The sequence below is a fragment of the Saccostrea cucullata genome, unplaced genomic scaffold (assembly GCF_032062105.1).
Source record: "Saccostrea cucullata isolate Sc308-1 unplaced genomic scaffold, CSIRO_AGI_Scuc_v1 ctg1169, whole genome shotgun sequence".
Classification (NCBI taxonomy): domain Eukaryota; kingdom Metazoa; phylum Mollusca; class Bivalvia; order Ostreida; family Ostreidae; genus Saccostrea; species Saccostrea cuccullata.
Window position 1 is genome coordinate 5,278 of NW_026924063.1, and position 21,671 is coordinate 26,948.

The 21,671-nt window shown below is 33.3% G+C and overlaps 1 protein-coding gene across 1 annotated transcript; it reads left to right on the top strand.

Moving 5' to 3' along the window:
* The first annotated feature begins 4,896 nt into the window (after positions 1-4,896).
* LOC134265624 (uncharacterized) lies at positions 4,897-15,349 on the top strand. Its single transcript, XM_062747854.1, has 8 exons — positions 4,897-5,067; positions 5,602-5,709; positions 6,536-6,670; positions 7,214-7,255; positions 8,452-8,574; positions 9,051-9,095; positions 9,726-9,866; positions 15,185-15,349. Exons 1-8 carry the CDS (start codon positions 4,977-4,979, stop codon positions 15,235-15,237), a joined length of 738 nt encoding a protein of 245 aa, XP_062603838.1. The 5' UTR covers positions 4,897-4,976; the 3' UTR covers positions 15,238-15,349.
* Positions 15,350-21,671: the final 6,322 nt, after the last annotated feature.

Consider the following 21,671-nt stretch of genomic DNA (forward strand, 5'->3'; position numbering starts at 1 on the left):
TAATTTTCTTGAGTACTTTAAATTGTTTTCAGTAATTTCCCATGCTTTTTAGTGAATGCCCCTTTTGAGAAAGGGTTGCATATTGAAATTATGCCACACAGTTAAAATGAACAAATCAGATTGAATTATAACATTCATCAAAACATTGTATCATCAAATACCGGTGAAGGGTTTCAGATTTAAACCTAGTGAGCATTTCTTTCCACACGTGATAAGGAAGTTCCAGATTTTATTCTCGTTCCTAACCTAAGAAGTTTTTTTCTTTCGCAAAGCACACGACTCTTTCTTATTATTGCAGCCCGGAGGACCAGGCTGCTCTATACATATAAGTTTAAGTGTTTGTGTATGAAGTGGAAGAAGTTATTCAGAATTAAAGGTTTTCTAAAAATGAAAAGGATTGGTTATCAGAATGTTCTTTCCCTTTATAAATCACGAGATACATAATATATTTACGTCCATAAAGTGAATCTGTAAAAATCTATGTTTTTTTTTTTTTTTTTTTTTTTTTGTATTTAATATATAAAGTTGCTTATCGTTTACTATCGAAAAAAGCTAGGACAGGTCCCTTTTTTTTAGAACATCGAATTTTTTATATTCTTAAAATTTAGATTTTATGCAACCAACATTTACTTGAGGAATTGATAAAGTCTAAAAAGGGTTTCTGTTCGATTTTCATCCGACTATAAGTTTTCAAAATATTTTCGACTATCTTCTCCATCAGTAAGTAAGTAAGTAATCATTTATTATAGTGACATTGTGCATTATAGACATTTCAATATACATTGTAAACAAAATACGTCAAACTGAGTCTGCACCCGGCCCATTGGACCTATAAGTCACTTTTTCCATAATTAACAATATATATTCTGTGTCTACTATTTGCTGGTTTTGAAAAAGACTGCTACTGTTGAGACTGTCAAAAACATTTTTGACCTGTGAAAACCACACACCTTGCATATTATAATCCCAAATGAAAACTTTTTTCGTTTATCTAACATTTTCCAACTGAAGAATTCGGTTCCAAAGGCGAAATATATTCAACCAACGTCGCTGTATAGAGGGTAGCAACCCAACTTCGAAAAGGCGTAAATCGGTGAAGCCCCAGAAAATAACGAATTGCACGATTTTGCACCATATCAATTTTGTGAAAAACATTATAACCCCATACTCCCGAACAATAATCAAGAACTGGCACTACACAAGAATTATAAAGGTTTTCGTATGTTCTGAATCCAACATCCTTATAAGAGTGTATTCTTTTATTATTTCCATCATTTTTTTTTATTTTTATTTCCATCATTTAGACTCATGTCTTTATCACACATATCGAAGCGGTTTGATGATCAAGATTCATTTCCATTGTTTACTTTATTTTTTTCCCGGGGCGACAATTGATGGTTACATCAACGTTTTCCTGTAAACCTTAAAACTGAGTCCAATTGTAGGCGTCGGTATGATGAAAATCCTAAAGTGCTTCGGCCGAAAGCGAAATTCATAGGTAATCAAAGTAAGGAAAGAATGGAAAGCCGGGCTTTAATTGCTCGAGTATAATGTCTGATTCGTAATAAGTATATATATATACAGTGTATATATATTTTCCTTTTTGCCATTGGTGTTTAACAGGTAGAGCTTGTATGATTATGATGAACAATATCTGATTATATCTCATATACCAGTTATTACAATTAACAGTCCAGACCCCAAGAAATGTTATGATTTAAAAATTTAATCAATAATATTTCCAAAAAATTCTCGCATTTTTTCCATTCAATAATAATTTTTTCTCATAATTCAAAAATTCAGTCTTGGAATAGTTCAAATAATGCACATGTTTTAGAGACATATTCTTTTAATTTCAAACAAACAGTACGTACTTAATTTTATCGCCAAATACATGTAGAAACACTGATATATGTACATTGTAAAGCGACTTCATGCATAACGCATATTAATTCTTAAAATTCCAATTCACTTTACTATAAGTTAGCTAAAAATCAAAAAAGAAATCAATATTATACAGTTATTGCTGTTTTTGAGGTCAATACAATGATTTAGCCATCTGAGGAGTACAATATTCACCGAGCCCGAAGGGCGAGGTGAATATTGTACTTCGAAGATGGCTAAATCATTGTATTGACCGAAAAACAGCAATAATTGTTTTATTATATGATTCACTGATAAAATGATACAGCTCATTGTTTGCATTTAATGAAGTCCTAGCCAAAAACAACAGAGCAGAAGAATTAAAATGTAAATAAACCTTTCCAGTCGTATTTTTTGAAATGTTTTTTATCAATTTTAGTTGCCATGAAAAAAAAATATAATGTCAGTCTTTTTATAGGATAACATTTGAAAGGAATCAGTATTATCAGGGAAAAACTGACGGCCAAAACGTAAAAATTGTTCTTCATTAAAAGTGTTGGAAGAGGTCCCTATATCCCCTCTTACCACCCTCAACCGAAAATATATATTCGATTATGTTTTGTTCACATGAAAAAAAAGTCAAAGTCGTCTAAATAGCTTTCCAAAACAATTTGCATCAATTTGGAATTTCCCGATCTATTTTTAGATCAATGTGAAGGAAATAAATCCTTGTATTCACCTAGAACGTCACGTGCAGGTGAATACAACGTAATATTTTTCTAATATAGTTGGATCTCAGCCAATCAGAGAGATGGAAATTATTCAATCATATAATAAAACCATTTACATAACATCGATGAAAACGATATGAAACATGAACGCTTCAACAATTTCAACCTTACGAAAATCCCGCGCTATTGAAATGAAACATATGGAGATAACGAACAGTATTCGTTCGAAAATACTAGCAGTTCGCTTACAATATGCATAGTCTCGTTCAACCAGACCCTCGGCTGTCTCCGTAAATCTCCGACCAGCCAGAGGGTCTGGTAAAGATACGTAATATCGTTTGTAACACCAAAATGAGGCTTACCGAAATTCTGGTAAAGTTTTTGATTGGCTGAAAAGAACACACCTACACGATTTAAATAAATACATGATAAGTCAACAGAAAAATAACTTAAAGATGTAAAAGTTATAGGTCTTAATGTTAAAGCTGTTATATAGGAATTGTTTACGGTAATGCCCACCAGTTATAGGTAAGTGTGTTTTATTATGTCTTGCAAATATTCTGTACGAAAGCAAAAGTGAGAGTAGTGTAGCCCTACCTGCGTAATGCACATTCCTTCGATTGAAATTGTAATTTCTCGTTTGGTGTCCGAAATTAAAGATAAGTTTATTGATATAAAGTCACAATCCAGAAGAAGAAACACATATAACATTTGTTTTCAAAAAGGGTCGTCAAAATGAAAACAAGATAGCGCCCTCTGACGGTTACAAACGCTAGTGATTCTTTACCAGACTCTCTGCTGGTCGGAGTTTACGGAGTTGCACAAATTGTTATTATATCACGATTCTCCCAATAAAGCAAATATTTTATTTCTTTTCAGTTTAATTCTCAAGCAAAAATATTGATAATTAAATTTTCCAACGATTCGGATGTTAAAAATATTTGTTTGAATATCGTCTCGTCTCGCAATGGGACTTTTTTTTTAAATCGGAAGCGTTCTACTTTGACGCTGTTTGGTTTTTTGTTTACTTTTGTACATTGTGCTATTTATAGAAGGACAGTCGATTATGATGCCAATAGCCAGGACTTTGCTTTCTGGAAAGACCCGCTATTACAGTTGGCACTTCAGCCTAAGAAAGTGAATTAGTCTACATATATACATGTATTTGTTTTTGTTCCCCACTTTCACTGAAGCGGGGGTGTCAGTGTCGGCCTGCCTGTTCGTCTTTATGTCTGCATTATTGTCTTTAACAATTTCTTTTCCGTTCTTTTTTAGCTTCTTATGGCAAAAAGAAGACCCTATTGATTTAGAGGTCAAAAGTTCATGCATGGGTCAAAATCATAATCTCATAAATTTCGTCTGTTCTATACTTTGGTTTCCGCACGATATTCCGAGAAGCACTTGGAGTGAAATTTTATATCACAACTCTCGGTTTCATAATGAAAGACACTCAAATATTAAGAGGTCAAAAATTCGAAGATCAAGGTTGTAAATTCAAACATTCTCTGTGTAAAACTTTCATTTCTGGGCAATGCCTCTAAACACTGTAAGTTTTGCAATAAAATTTAAATATGTATTCCATATATCCCAATGGACCCATTAAAGCGCCCCCTTTGATCCCCTAGAACCGTCCATGCTAGCTCTTCTTTCTGCTCCAGTTGGACTAATATTCTCTGAATTAGTTTGTTTATAATAATTTGTGGCTGTAATTAGTTCATCAAAGTCCAAGTTTGGTCTGTAAAGCACTCAAATATGAAACAGATGCGATAGCGTAGTGGTGTCTTTTTCGAGAATATGTACATATCAAGGCAAATAATACATGAATATTAGTACTGTTAATTAATGTTAAATCATTTAATCTCGGAAGTACGGCTACAGCAACTGTTTTCTTCTTCTACTTCAAAAGTGTAAAACTGAACAATGCTTCATAATTTTAATTTTTTTTCTACTTTCAAAAACCTTTTTTGTTTTGTTTTAAAATGTTGATTTTTGTAAATCTTTTTCAAGGAGTAGTACTATTTCTTAATGCAATATTATATATCCTATCAAGATTGTCCTTCTTAGAGGTGAAAATTTTTGATTTAGGTCTAGATAAACAGCCGAACCAGTCCCCTCAAATAAAACAATAAATAAGTACCAGTATTAGCGACATTATTTCCTTATAGTTTAGATGAAAATGGAATATAGATAATCAAGGTGTAGGCGGACGACCTGTCCTGTAGCAGAGAAACATAGAAACATTTCTGAAGCGAAATGTTAGTGCATGATCGCTTATACATGTATATTGTATAAAAGAATCAAATTAATAGACGATAGGTCATACCATAGATAACATAGCCAGTTTGGACCTTGTCTTATATAGATTAAAGTCAGGAACAAATTATGCAGGGATTTGTTTCATTCCGTAGTGTTCTAGTTACGATTTCATTATTCATATCCTCTTCAAGGACTTTAACCCCTATCCCCGTGTCAAGTAAGCGAGAATTTTATCAACTAATAAATTAAATAATTAATTTAAATGTCAATAATCCTTTAATTTTTAAATATGCATGTACCATATTTGCTATGTAAAAGAATAAAAATGTTTTCAAACGATAATTTTATGTTCTTGTAATAATAAAAAAAAGATTTTGGTTTGTAGAATTCTTAGCACTTTAAAATTAACCATCTATTTATCCATATTTATTGCAAACATTACCTGGATTTCGATTTTTTCATGTTATTAAAATAACTAACCTTTAAGCTTGATGTTTTAAATATATTGATATTTTTTTTAATTTTGTTTTCTCATAAAATTTCAAAAATAAAATTCCTGGAAATAATTATTATCTGTAATCAAGGCAACTTTTTAAATTGCTTAATTTTTCAGAAAGAAACGATGAAACACATTTTTTTCTAGAAATAATATCAGTCTTCAACATAAATATATCAATAAAATGATAATTAAATCGATCTGATATCATTGTTTTTGGAAGTTTTTGAAAGCAATCTTCTTTTCACATGAAAGACTGTGCAGATAAGATAAACAACTGTGCAAACTACGGGAAATCGTCCTGTGTTCCCCCTTACGAGGAGTGGGCGAGAGATAACTGTGCTCAATACTGTGGAATATGTGGTAAGTTTATGATAATTAATAGGACATTGCATAAGGAGCATCCCTTTGCAAAGTAGCATATCGATCCCGATTTAAATTATTTTGTTTTGCACGAGCTCCACCCCTCCCATGAACACACACATAAGCGTGTTACTGTGCTCTCTCTCTCTCTCTTTCTCACATATCGTCGAATACGAGAGGTTTAGAATAGTAAATTATATTTCAGATGTATAAGAAGTAACATTCCCCTTTAAAACAATGACCTAACAATTAATTGCTATGAAACGTCATTCAAAATACTACCCAATGATACGTTTTGATTTCAAACAAAGTCATTTTACGACCATAGAATATTTACAAAATACCGACACTAGGTTTTTGAAAATTCTTGTAACGTCAACTAGTCTGATAGTATCCTGTCCTTGAGCTAGGTTTAAATATCTATCGTTTGATCATGCTCTTGACTATCGAATCAGCTACATTTTAGGGGTTGTGAATACTTTGTGGTTATTATTTGATATTACTACATGTATATAGATAAAAAAGTTGACAGTAAGTAAAAATGTTGAAGCAATCTAGTTTGTCATAGAATTTGGTTGTTATAGTTGACCCTTATAGTGTAAAGTCAATTGAATTTTATATAACTTAGTTTAATTTTAATGCGATACCGAAACCTAGATTTTAACACATGTTACAGAAGAAAAGAGAAGTTAATGCAGGCATGATAACTCGCAACGACTTTTTTCTGTGGCTTTTTTGTAACCACTAATCAATTTAGAAAAGATATATTTCTTTATCAAAAGAGCATGAAAAAGAAGTAAATAAAAGTATAAAAAATTATTTCCAGGGGGCCCTACCACCCCTACCCCCTGTGTTGACGTACGAGATGACTGCGTGACTTATGGGAAGACTATCTGTCAGAATGTGAAGTACGCTCCCTGGGTATTGGACAACTGCCGCTACTACTGCAGACAGTGCTCGGGTTAGTTTAATATAATTATATTATATATTATTATTTATAATAATTTTGATTACATTACATAATAATATTGCATTATTTTGTTACATTATAAGTATTTATATATAGTCCTAGTATATTTTTTGTATTTTTGATTGAAAATTTGAGTACCTCATTTTCATACAAAATTGATCAGTATATCTGAAGGGCCCAAGCCTAAAGGTAGCAGAGGCCTTTAACGTAAATGACCGAGTTCGATCCTCGTTCGCCGCGTAACAACTAACACATTCACTAAGAGTAGTGATTAGCATTAAAAGTAAAAGTCAAGGGTCTTTCGGATGAGGCCATAAAAATCGAGGTCCCGGGACCGTGTCACGGTAGCATTGGCAAGATAAAGAACAATCGCTTCTCAATGACAGTGTGCCGAGTGCAGGTACCGATCTTATTTAAAGCACTTCGTCTGTATATGATGACTTCTCTTCGTGAATGAAAAACTCTCGAATTGGGCAAAAAACAACATGTTACAATCAATCAATATTAAGTTATGCTGCACTTTTGTTTTTGCAGATCCTGAACTAGCAATTGCAGATGCGAAGACAACAACAACGCGTGAGTACATTCATTATACCCCCGCTTGAAAAGCAGGAGGGTATATAGTATGTCCGTCCGTCCGTCTGTTACGCTTTGGGGTACCCATCTCTTATCCGCAACTCCTCTCATACTACTGAGTGAAATTTAATGAAACTTTCACAGAATCTTTATTACATATTGCCATTGTGCACCTCCTAATTTACTTTTTGATCTAATATATATTTTAAATTTTCTAGAGCAAAACATGGACACTGCCATTTTATTCATATGGGAGGCGGGGGTATCATTTAGTGAGCTCATTGCTCACAGTACCTCTAGTTTTAACTGATATGGATACATTGACCATAAACTGATGTACATTCAAATTATTGAGTATATAACTATCAAATACTAGCAATAATCAGATCATTCTTAAACAAACAACTTCAATGTTTTTGTTATACCCCCCGCTTGAAAAGCGGGAGGGTATATAGTAATCGTTAATTCCGTCCGTCCGTCCGTCTGTCCATCCGTCTGTACGTCCGTCCGTCCGTCCGTCCGTCTGTTACGCTTTGGGGTACCCATCTCTTATCCGCAACTCCTCTCATACCACTGAATGAAATTTGATGAAACTTTCACAGAATCTTAATTACATATTGCCATTGTGCACCTCCTATTTTACTTTTTGATCCGACACATATTTTGGGTTTCCCGGCCACAGGAAAACATGGACTTTTTCACCAGTTATAACCATGTTCAGCTCATTGTTTACCTCTAGTTTTATCCTCTGATTATTGATCTGTCCTACTACCTGTAATTAGCACTGCAATAATTCTTTGGAAGTGAGAACTTTTTATTGCATTTCATATTTTAGCAACATCTAAAGCTATTTTAAACCAGTGTTTATAGTATAGTATATATACCGTATAAGAAGAAATTTAAGCGAGGATTTAAATTTGGTCTTACTAGTATTAACGAGGGTACCAAGATCGCTAAAATATAATATCGCTAAAAATTAATTGCGCTTTATTTGAAATAGCTTCTTTAGTGAGTTTTTTAAAATCGCTAAAATTACATCTCGCTAAAAATAATTTACCCATTTTTAAGGACAAATTGCTAAATTTGCGTCTCGCTAAAATTTCCACTTATACGGTATAATCTATATATGATGATTAAATGTTTGCTAATTAAGTGCATTCTTAATTATTATGATTATAATTAAAGCAATGTTTCAGCCCCTCCTCCTTGTGTTAACAAACTGACTAACTGTGAACGATACGGGAAAGATGTCTGTAATAACCCAGTGTACGCTCCCTGGGCAAAAGACAACTGTCGCTATTTCTGTAGGCAGTGTACACGTGAGTATAGAACAGCAAAAATATATTAAATATGGGTTTTTTTTAAATAGTTACAATAAATTAAACTTTTTTTCAAATCAGAAGAAAAATACCCGGTTTACATGTATGAAAATGGAGGGCTAGTGTAAAAATCAATTATTTTTGTTGAGGTTTGTTTTACATTGAGTTCATTATATAAGGAGATCCACAAATTCAGGACCTCTAGTGAATGTTGAATTTTAAAAACTTATTCCTTTAACAAAGCAATCATATTCCTTTCAACTTTTGGGGTTTATTTTCAAGGTCCTTAAACATGTTAAAAATTCGCCATGAAAATAAGTTATTTTATAGTACTTTCATCCAAGTAATTATGTTTTGGCTACATATTCAGAATCATTGTGATTCTTACTTACTAGTATTGTGATGTTAAAGATATTCTGTGGAATATTTTGTACTTGTGACCTAAATAAATTGTTTAAATGTTCTATTTTTCACAGGGGAGCAGTTGGACATTGCAGACTCAAAAACGACTACCACCACTGGTTAGTAAAAAGATGCATTTTTTTAACAATAATAAATATAATATCTTTCTGAATACTTCTCTTTTTAATAAATTACAAAAGCTATAAAAATTAAAAATATTTTTTTTAAAAACCTGTCTGATTTTCATAATGTTATACACATGTAAGCATTGAGCCTCACACTTGAGCATGAAATCTGAATCTTCATTCATTTTCTAACGTGATAGTCGATTAAAATCATTCAATCCCTGTAAGCATGATGGAGAAGAGGGTGGAATCTGCCCCAAAATGTAAAATTTTTGTTCTTCTTTATACATAGATGAGTCATGCCTAAATACATGTATTGTTGAAGATAGTTAATCTAATTCAGACAAGCTAAAATGTTCAACTAAAATGTATGCAACAAAAAAGTAAAAATACCTCATGATCAGAAGCATAGAAAATATTATCGGTCAACAGGGGACACTCACTCCTCCATGGCCCCTGATCCCACCTCTGATGTTTTTGTAGGTCCATGTTTGATCCGCTCCTATTCTGTAATGTTTAATGGACTTTGGAGCTCGAATACTGCTCGTAATCTCCACACAGTACCTTTAGATATTTTGTAAGGAATATGCAGGTTTTTTATTAATGAATACGTTTTCTATTAAGTTCGCCCCACCCCAGCATTGGCCTGTGTCGATATTTTACCTCATTGTGATGTATATGGTGAGAGTGTTTGCAGAAGTGCTGATTCCCAAGCCTGGGCACAGATAAACTGTCGTGCTTATTGCAAGATCTGTACGCCATCTGGTGAGCAAATGATTTTATCAATTATACGCCACTATTCATTAGAGTAAGTGCTTATGAAAATGACAATTTTTAGCTCTACTGGTCAGAGACCAGAAGAGCTTATGCGATAGTAAGGTGTCAGTCGTCCGTCCAGCTGTCTGACTAGCTGTCTAGCTGTCCCTCTGTCTGTAAACAATTTCTTCAAAATGCTACTCCTCCTACAGTTTTGGTCTGATTTCAATATAACTTGGCACAAAAGTAGACTACACTAAGATACAATCAAAGTACTGAAAGTACTGAAAAGCGGTTAGCATGCTTTCATGGAATATGACTGTACAGAGTAGAATAACAAAAAATGCATTAAGTGATGATATAAAAGTAAGCATGCATATCTTTGTCCAATGTCATCAGCGAAGAAGCAGACACACTGACTTTTGTAGTACTTAACTAAATGGTAAAACCAATAACATCCCAGACTGATGTCACAAATGTATGTTTCAAAATATCAACCTGAGATTTTCAGTTTGAAAGACAGGAAGTTCAATTTCAAAAATTTCTTCCTAATTGTCTCCATTGGTGGCGTCTAAAAGTGCTCAGAACGAAAAAAAAAAATATGTTGATGTTGCAAATTTAATTGTCTTTCATGCTCTATTGATTCTGAAATTAGCATGATTAGGTAACTATAAAGGCTACTATAGCAAACAACTCAAAAAGAAAATTAAATGATAATTCAAATTCTTTAGATTAATTTATTTGATGTACTGTACATGGATCTTCAGCTGGCTAGTCTGAGAAAAACGGATGGACGAGCAGAGAATTTGTAAATTAATTAATTTCAGAGAGCTTCAGTTTCGTAGGCTCACTGCGGGTCAGCAGGTGTGACCTGTCATTGGGGATGCTTACTTCTCCTAGGCACCGGAACTTTCAAGGATCCGTTTTTCTTTTGAGACCGATCGCTGTTTATTCTTTATTTTGATACAGATACTGAGTACATATGTTTATTAATATTATGAACTATTTCTCTCACAGGAAGAAAGACAAGTAAACAAGATAATAAAGTTTTAAGAAATGTACATTATTGACTTTTCATACAATTAAATGTTCGAATAAGTAATAAATGACAATTATTTAAAAAAGAGTCGGCAAATATCTAAATAAAAATATGATCGTTTATAATCGTTTGTAATAATTAGACTGAGTACAGAATTTATCCCTGGAAACAAAGCTTTCATCATCTTTTAAATGATTTCAATTGAGAAAAAAAGGAGAAGAAAACAAACGTTTCATTATGGAAGTAATCCATAACTGTACAACTTACAGATGTATTCAGTTTTTTAGCTCTACTGGTCAGAGACCAGAAGAGCTTATGCGATAGTAATGCGTCCGGCGTCCGTCCGTCTGTCTGTCTGTCTGTCTGTCTGTCCGTCTGTCTGTCCGTCTGTCTGTAAACAATTTTTCAAAACGCTACTCCTCCTACAATTTTAGTTTGATTTCAGTATTACTTGGCACACAAGTAGACTACACTAAGATACATAGAATAGTGCATCGATTTTTGATTTCGATGAACGGTGTTGCCATGGTTACTAAAAATAGAATTTTCTGTGCAATTCCTTAAAAACGCTACTCCTTCTACAGTTTTTGTCTGATTTCAATATAACTTGGCACACAAGTAGACTACACTAAGATACATAGAATAGTGCATCGATTTTTGATTTCGATGAACGGTGTTGCCATGGTTACTAAAAATAGAATTTTCTGTGAAATTCCTTTAAAACGCTACTCCTTCTACAGTTTTGGTCTGATTTCAGTATAACTTGGCACACAAGTAGACTACACTAAGATACATGGAATAGTGCATCGGTTTTTGATTTCGATGAACGGTGTTGCCGTGGTTACTAAAAATAGAATTTTCTGTAAAATTCCTTAAAAACGCTACTCCTTCTACAGTTTTTGTCTGATTACAGTATAACTTGGTACACAAGTAGACTACACTAAGATACATAGAATAGTGCATCGGTTTTTGATTTTGATGAACGGTGTTGCCATGGTTACTAAAAATAGAATTTTATGTGAAATTCGTTTAAAACGCTACTCCTTCTACAGTTTTGGTCTGATTTCAGTATAACTTGGCACACAAGTAGACTACACTAAGATACATAGAATAGTGCATCAGTTTTTGATTTCGATGAATGGTGTTGCCTTGGTTACTAAAAATAGAATTTTCTGTAAAATTCCTTAAAAACGCTACTCCTTCTACAGATTTTGTCTGATTTCAATATAACTTGGCACACAAGTAGACTACACTAAGATACATAGAATAGTGCATCGGTTTTTGATTTTGATGAACGGTGTTGCCATGGTTACTAAAAATAGAATTTTCTGTAAAATTCCTTAAAAACGCTACTCCTTCTACAGTTTTTGTCTGATTTCAGTATAACTTGGTACACAAGTAGACTACACTAAGATACATAGAATAGTGCATCGGTTTTTTGATTTCGATGAAGGTGTTGCCATGGTTACTAAAAATAGAATTTTCTGTGAAATTCCTTTAAAACGCTACTCCTTCTACAGTTTTGGTCTGATTTCAATATAACTTGGCACACAAGTAGACTACACTAAGATACATAGAATAGTGCATCGGTTTTTGATTTCGATGAACGGTATTGCTATGGTTACTAAAAATAGAATTTTCTGTGAAATTCCTTAAAAACGCTACTCCTTCTATAGTTTTTGTCTGATTTCAGTATAACTTGGTACACAAGTAGACTACACTTGGATACATAGAATAGTGCATCGATTTTTGATTTCGATGAACGGTGTTGCCATGGTTACTAAAAATAGAATTTTCTGTGAAATTCCTTTAAAACGCTACTCCTTCTACAGTTTTGGTCTGATTTCAGTATAACTTGGCACACAAGTAGACTACACTAAGATACATGGAATAGTGCATCGGTTTTTGATTTCGATGAACGGTGTTGCCGTGGTTACTAAAAATAGAATTTTCTGTAAAATTCCTTAAAAACGCTACTCCTTCTACAGTTTTTGTCTGATTACAGTATAACTTGGTACACAAGTAGACTACACTAAGATACATAGAATAGTGCATCGGTTTTTGATTTTGATGAACGGTGTTGCCATGGTTACTAAAAATAGAATTTTATGTGAAATTCCTTTAAAACGCTACTCCTTCTACAGTTTTTGTCTGATTTCAATATAACTTGGCACACAAGTAGACTACACTAAGATACATAGAATAGTGCATCAGTTTTTGATTTCGATGAATGGTGTTGCCTTGGTTACTAAAAATAGAATTTTCTGTAAAATTCCTTAAAAACGCTACTCCTTCTACAGATTTTGTCTGATTTCAATATAACTTGGCACACAAGTAGACTACACTAAGATACATAGAATAGTGCATCGGTTTTTGATTTTGATGAACGGTGTTGCCATGGTTACTAAAAATAGAATTTTCTGTAAAATTCCTTAAAAACGCTACTCCTTCTACAGTTTTTGTCTGATTTCAGTATAACTTGGTACACAAGTAGACTACACTAAGATACATAGAATAGTGCATCGGTTTTTTGATTTCGATGAAGGTGTTGCCATGGTTACTAAAAATAGAATTTTCTGTGAAATTCCTTTAAAACGCTACTCCTTCTACAGTTTTGGTCTGATTTCAATATAACTTGGCACACAAGTAGACTACACTAAGATACATAGAATAGTGCATCGGTTTTTGATTTCGATGAACGGTATTGCTATGGTTACTAAAAATAGAATTTTCTGTGAAATTCCTTAAAAACGCTACTCATTCTACAGTTTTTGTCTGATTTCAGTATAACTTGGTACACAAGTAGACTACACTAAGATACATAGAATAGTGCATCAGTTTTTGATTTCGATGAACGATGTTGCCATGGTTACAAAAAATAGAATTTTCTGTGAAATTCCTTTAAAATGCTCCTCCTTCTACAGTTTTGGTCTGATTTCAAAATAAGTTGGCACACAAGTAGACTACACAAAGATACATAAAATAGTGCAATGGTTTTTGATAAGTACAAACCAGTAGAGCTACAGTCTCGACAGAGACTTCTGGTTTATATAAAGGCTTTCTTCATGTACTAGTATTAATTAAGTAAATTAAAGGGATGCCTTAATATTTTAGCAAGGAAAAGGAAACTCAATCGAGAGATTCTCCGATGTTTTGCAGTCGGTAATAACCTTCAACCCTTTTAGCCAGTAATTAACCCGTCCTCCCTGTGCCAGTAGCATAATTCGGTCAAATATTTATTGTTCACGAGGGGTGCCTTATAATAAATCACAGGCACCTGAATTTTTATCAGTAAGTCTCTAAATTAGCCAAATATCGAAACATTCTACCCCCTCTATATAAAGTATAAATACACAAGGCGTGCAACGCCATTTTGACCCCTTGTTCGATTCAGGCCTCAATTTAACACATAAATCGGATATGCCTACTGGTTTTCGTGTAGCATTGGGTTCAAATATGATATTTCTCGCTATATATTTCTTCCTTAATTTTAAATCCAACGCGTTGATAATGTTATCAGCTAAACTTCATGCTGACTTCGAATTTCGTCACAGGGCCCGATCGCCATCAGCTGACGTCACGGAAATTTAATCTCGACACCAAATGCTCCTATACATAAACATTTTTAATATAAATTTATTTCATTGACAAACAAAATTAGAGAAAAATTAAAAACCGAAAGATTATGTTGTTTTGATAGTCTTGATTTTAATAAGCATATGTTATATGTGTTAGAAACAAATCATAGGTAGAGGCTTTGTCGATAGGTAGCGCCTTTTGGAAGTTTCCGGTGTCGATACATGCCATAAAGCGGTTAGCGAAGCTAACCGCTTAAAAAGCAGTGCATCGATTTTTGATTTCGATGAACGGTATTGCCATGGTCACTAAAAATAGAAGTGTCTGTGAATTTCCTTTAAAACGCTACTCTTCCTACAGTTTTGGTCTGATTTCAATATAATAACTTGACACACAAGTAGACTACACTAAGATACATAAACTAATGCATCTGTTTTTGATTTCGATGAACGGTGTTGCCATGGTTACTAAAAATAGAAATTTATTTAAAAATTCATATATAGTTTTGGTCTGATTTCAATATAACTTGGCACACAACCAGGCTACACAAACATACTTAAGTACATAACAATCAAGACCGTCCATCTATTTTCAATATCTTACCTGTTTACTCGACAATATATTCAACTGAAGTAGTAGCAATTGCAGATTTAAATTAAACATTTATTTCAGCCATCTAATTTGATTTTGTTTTCATTGATATTTTTTTTAGCGAGTGCCAAACAAACAGATGGATTCCAGATGCCAATGGTTCCAGCAGGATAAAGAGGAGTAGAATGATCAAGATGGCAACTCACACAATTAAAACCTGTGTTTATAAACAAATTGTTTTTGACAAACTTGAATTTGCTTTATTGTAACAATCCCCCCCCCCCCATCCGCAAAAAATAATCCGACTATATGCTTTAGAACTGGAAACTTTGCAATGTATCATCCGAATCTTTAAAGAACAGCGGAACAATGCAAAGTTTCTCTTTAATTTAACTTTGATTCGCGCGCGATAAATGTTCGCGAGTTCCGCTTCCTACCTTAATTCGCGAACATTAATAGCTGCGAACAAATAAATTTGATAAGTACTAATGTATCTGTAGAGAATGTTTCCTCGGTCGCAAAAATAAATTGTCGCAGATTGATTTCGTACTAACAAATCGTGAATAAAAGATGACGCGAGTAATAGTTGGTTTATAGTATTTAATATATATCAGTATATAGAATTTGACAAAGGTTTAAACTCTAAAGCTAATATATATATATATATATATATATATATATATATATATATATATATATATATTTAAAAGTAAAAATCCAAAAATATCACAAAACATTTACTGCAAGCGCTTTCGCCATGTTCGGCTCTTCAGGCGGTTATACATATAAAATACATGGTTACTGTCTTGAAATATAAGCGATATTTGGGCGAGGGTAAGAAAACGTGATAGAGGGCGAGGCTTGTTGTTTTAAAAAACTGTTGACCAAGGCCCGTTTTACTACACAGGAGGAAATTCCAACCATTAAAAAATGCGGAGATCCGAGATGCGGAACGTGTACATATTTAGAAGAGGGGAATAAAATCCAACTTAAATCAGGAATGGAAATTCGAACCAACTCATCTATGAACTGTAAATCAGAAAACGTCATCTACTGTGCCATCTGTCCGACGTGTAAAGAATATTATATTGGACAAACGGGAAAACTAAATGCCAGGGTTCGTGTGCACAAACAACAAATTAAAGACCCTAGTGTGCGTAATACACCGTGTTGTGAACATTTCGCAAAATGTGGCAAAGGAATATTTAAGATTTTCCCTTTTTATAAACTTCCAAATGAAAACGAAAATTTACGTTTGGCAAAAGAAGACTATTTTATCAACCTCTTTAAACCCAAACTTAATCGCAAATGATACTATAGATATTTTACATTTTGAAATTTCATTTGTTTAATGTGTGAAAGTTAGTGCAAGATTTGTACATTAACGATAACGCCAACTTAACGCTGCCTACATCTATTATGACGTCACAATGAACTTTATGCTTTTGACGTTACCAGGTAACCTACCTGACATTTGTATAACTGCCTGAAGAGCCGAACATGGCGAAAGCGCTTGCAGTAAATGTTTTGTGATATTTTTGGAATTTTGCTTTTAAATATACAAAAAAACTGTACCGATTCTTCATTTTGTTTTGAAACTATATATATATATATATATATATATATATATATATATATATATATATATTGCATATATATATATATATATATATATATATATATATATATATATATATATATATATAATAAGACATTGCATTTCACCACATAAATGATTCTAATACAGTGGTTCTATATCTAAAATCTGTAAACATTACAAATCTTTGAACAAGGCATGAATAAGCAACTCCAGAAATTCCAGACTTTAGATCAGGTGGCGATGATGAGTAAACATCCCTTACTGACTGTTTCATCCGCCGTAAACCCTATGTATTGACGTAGTAGACGGAATATTTCGTAGTCAAATTATAAATTACATATAAAAACGAAGTCCATAATAGTCAGCCGAATACCGACCAATTGATAGGCTATATTTGCGGATGTAACCGGTCGATAAGCCAGGGATGCTTACTCCTCTATGGCACCTGATCCCACGTCTGAGGTTTTAAATGGTCTGCTACAAATTTGTTTTCTTTCAATGTCCAGTGGTTCTGGAGGTTAATTTTACGACGACGCAGAACGGATTAATTCGAACAGAAAAGCTCGGGAGAGCCAAAATGGATTTATTTCTCGTCAATATTTTTAGATTTATACATATATTCTGCTGGTATATTGCTGAGCAGGAAACATTTTAATCAGGTTGATGTGTGCTAAAAGAATAAAACATATTATATCCAATTAGATTTAAACATTTGTAATCTGTGCATATATTATACATAATGCATACAATTTCCTTTTTCAAATTTACGTTTTGTTTTGTGACATTGCATGATTTGTACGACCTTTGACAAATAATGTCGTCTATTATGAAACTTGACGCTCTTTTTTAAAGAAAAAGCTGAGCTGATATTTTAAACTAAAAAATCATGCAAACAATGTTTTTTTTTTCAAACAAACTCGTCTAATTTTTATTTTTTGAATTCCTCAAGTGGTATAAAAATCTGGATAAATGAACATATATTTATATGTACATACATTGTTAAATTTAACTTTTCGATGCAATTCTTATGGCCCCATTATCGAAGAGTGTTTAGCTCACCTGAGCCGAAGGCTCAAGTGAGCTTTTCTGATCAAAATTTGTCCGTCGTCTGTCATCGTTGTCGTTGGCGTCGTCGTTGTCGTTGTAAACTTTTTACATTTTCATCTTCTTCTCAAGAACCACTGGGCCAATTTCAACCAAACTTGCCACAAAGTATCCTTATGTGAAGGGGATTCAAATTTGTTCAAACGAAGGGCCACGCCCTTACTCAAGGGGAGATAATTCAGAAATAGTGAAAATTGGTATGTTTTAAAAATCTTCTTCTCAAGAACCACTGTGCCAGGAAACAGGAAACTTTTAGGGAAACATCCTCAGGTAGTGCAAATTCAAATTTGTTCAAATCATGGCCCCCGGGGGTAGGGCGGGGCCACAATGGCCGATCAAAGTTTTACATAGAAATATATAGGGAAATTCTTTAAAAATCTTCTTCTCAAGTATAGCAAAGGCATGAATGGTCATATTTATGTAAAAGCATTCTCAGGTAGTGTAGATTCAAGTTTGTTCAAATCATGACCCCCGGGGGTAGGGAATGGCCACAATGGCCTATTAAAGTTTTACATAGAAATATAAAGGGAATTCTTTAAAAATATTCTCCTCTAGAACCACTGTGCCAGGAAAGGATGAAATGTATATGGAAGCATCCTCAGGTAGTGTAGATTCAAGTTTGTTCAAATCATGACCCCCGGGGGTAGGGCGGGGCCACAATGGCCAATCAAAGTTTTACATAGAAATATTTAGGGAAATTCTTTAAAAATCTTCTTCTTAAGAATCACTGTGCCAGGAAAGAGGAAACGTATATGGAAGCATCCTCAGGTAGTGTAGATTCCAGTTTGTTCAAATCATGACCCCCGGGAGTAGGGTGGGGCCACAATGGCCGATCAAAGTTTTACATACAAATAAATAGGGAATTTCCTTAAAAATCTTCTTCTCAAGAATAGCAAAGGCATGAATGGTAATATTTATATGAAAGGATCCTCAGGGAGTGTAGATGCAAGTTTGTTCAAATCATGACCCTCGGGGGTAGGGCGGGGCCACAATGGCCGATCAAATTTTTACATAGAAATATATAGGAAAATTCTTGAAAAATCTTCTTCTCTAGAATAGCAAAGCCATGCTGAGGACTTCATATTTATATGGAAGCATCCTTATGTAGTGTAGATTCAAGCTGGGACCATTTTTTTGTTTAAACTTTAATAATAAACCGATTTCTGCTTTTTTCCAACCTACAGTGCTCAGGTGAGCGATGTGGCCCATGGGCCTCTTGTTGTCCTGTCCATTCGTCGGTCTGTCTACCTGTTTTTCTGTTTATACCGGTAATTGCAGCCCGGAGGACCGGGCTGCTCTATACATATAAGTTTAAGTGTTGGCGTATGGTGCTTGGGGTGGGAGAAGTTATTCAGAATTAAAGATTTTCTTAACATTGAAAAGATTGTTAATCAGAATATTCTTTCCCTTTCTAAATTACAAGATACATGATATATTTACTTCCATAAAGTGCGTATGTAAAAATAAATATGTTTTACATATCTAATATATAAAGTTGCTTATCATTTACTATTGAAAAAACGACAGATCCCTTTTTTTAGAACATCGAATTTTACTTCTCGAATAAAAACGTACCGAGTCTCTGCATTCATGTTTTATATTCTAAAATTGAAAATTAATACATTTTTGAATAAAGGTGATGCATGTGTATAACTTCAATTTATATTTTATGCAGCCAACATTTACATGAGGAATTGATCAAGTTTAAAATGGTATCGTTTTTGTTTGATTTTTATCCGACTATAAGTTTTCAAAATATTCGCGACTATCGTCGCCATCAATTAGACGCATGCCTTTTCACACATATCAAAGAAGTTTAATGATCAAGACTCATTTCCATTGTTTACCTTATATATTTCCCGGGCGACAATTGATGATTACATCAATGTTTACTTGTTGTATTTTTTGTGAGCTCACGCCTTATATAAGATATTAAATAAATTAAAGCAATAGTATTTTTTGAAATGAAAATTTTCTGACGTTTCTACTGATGGTACTTTTGTGTCTTGCTGAATCTCAATTTCAAGTTATAAATGATAACAAAATCATAAATACAAAAACAAAATACTCATGTTCAATGCAGTGTGTAACGATACAAAAATTGAAGTTAAAAATAGTAATTTAAAAGTCATCACTGTGAATTATAAAAAAAAAATAAGGAAAAAGAGTAAGACATTCTTAAATTAAACAAATCTTCCCTATCTCTGTTTTGTGTGCAGTTGTAAGTGCAGCTCGCACTCCTTGTCTGAATTGAGGCTATTATTAATTACAGCTATTGAAAATTACATCACATTGAACGGTCGTGTTTAGATTTCCCACTTCTTCTATTGATGAGTATTACTACTAGGAAACAGTGATTACTAAGCCCTGCATTAATTCTAAGTACATTCATCACTCATATAAACAAACTCTAAAATAATACTGTCTAATGATTATTACAATATGTAAAAGGATGACTGGACTTAACGCTGTGTTTTGGGTCTTTTTTGGTTGCATCTGTAGTTTTTAAATCCTTATCTAATTTCACGTTTGTATATTTACTACTGAAAACTGTCATTTTGGCACCAGTATAAAATGTTAAAACTAATTTCAGACTACGATAAAATTAATTAATTCTATGTTGTTTACCCTTATCTTTTTCTAAATTCAGAGAAATTACACTTACCTGCCCTTGATCAACATTATGTATGCATTAGAGGCGGAGCTAACATCATAAGAATGGGTCTAAAATTATACTAGATGAATAACAATGATATGTTTTCAAAATACGAAATCAACATTTCCCATCTGCCTATTTATTCTGTATTGCACGAGTACATTATATACAAAGGTTTAAAACGTAATAATTTGATCCCGTCCATGAAGGTAAAGAATAATTTAAATCGATGCCTGACAATTTAACGTGTTCGAGCACAATGTCCTAGTTAGGTAAATCATGCTATCTATAAGTCACGTGACAGAATTTAGTATTCACAAAGTTACCCAAGGAAAGATATCACGTGGTGTATTATAATATTCAACGCGTCACAGCCCTTGTTTACAACAGAGATTGCGGGTGTAAGAAGAAGCAGTTTTTTCTCTTTTAAACCACGAGCGCATGTTTGTCTGTTAATCTCCTTTTAACACAACATTACTTATGCAAATATACAACTACTGTCAAAAGGAGAACAATAGACAAACATGCGCTGACTATGTATATAGTGAGTAAAGAAGTGGGCGTCCTCATTATCGTACGGAGATTGAAGAAATTGTGTTGACCCCTATCGTAGAAAACAGATTCGTACTTCGTAAATACATACTTTTATTAATCGTAATTAAGTAAAGTTGTAGATTAGATGTTGATCATGAAGGCAAATAAAAAGAAAAAATCTGTTTTAAAAGTTTATTTCGACGCAAATTTCACATATCCTTAAGTGCAGTCATACTTTCGTCTAAATCGGGATGAAAATCATTCGCCAATATTCTTTTACTATTTTCGCCGAAATATTGCCAGAACGGCGTTACACTATAATTCTTAATCAATTCTAATATTGATTATTTTAAATTAATAAACAAATACAACATAAACATTTAACATATCCCTCTTTTTAGATAGAAGTATGGTCGAAGGTTAATGAAATATTGTTATGCACAAACAAATTTATTCACAGAAGAACCAACCTCATTTTATAATTTACAGTGACGTAGCTGCAGAAACAGTGGTGCTGCGAGACCGCCATGCTACTTTTTCGGTGCATTTTTTAAAAAAAATACAAGCACATCAGATTTTTACTAGATATTCGGTCCAATATCATGCTGTAAAACTTGATTTTACAAATGGGGGGGGGGGGTGGATTTACAACATGATACACACTGTACCAGATTCCACATTTACAAAATTAGTTATTGTCGTACAAAACGTGAA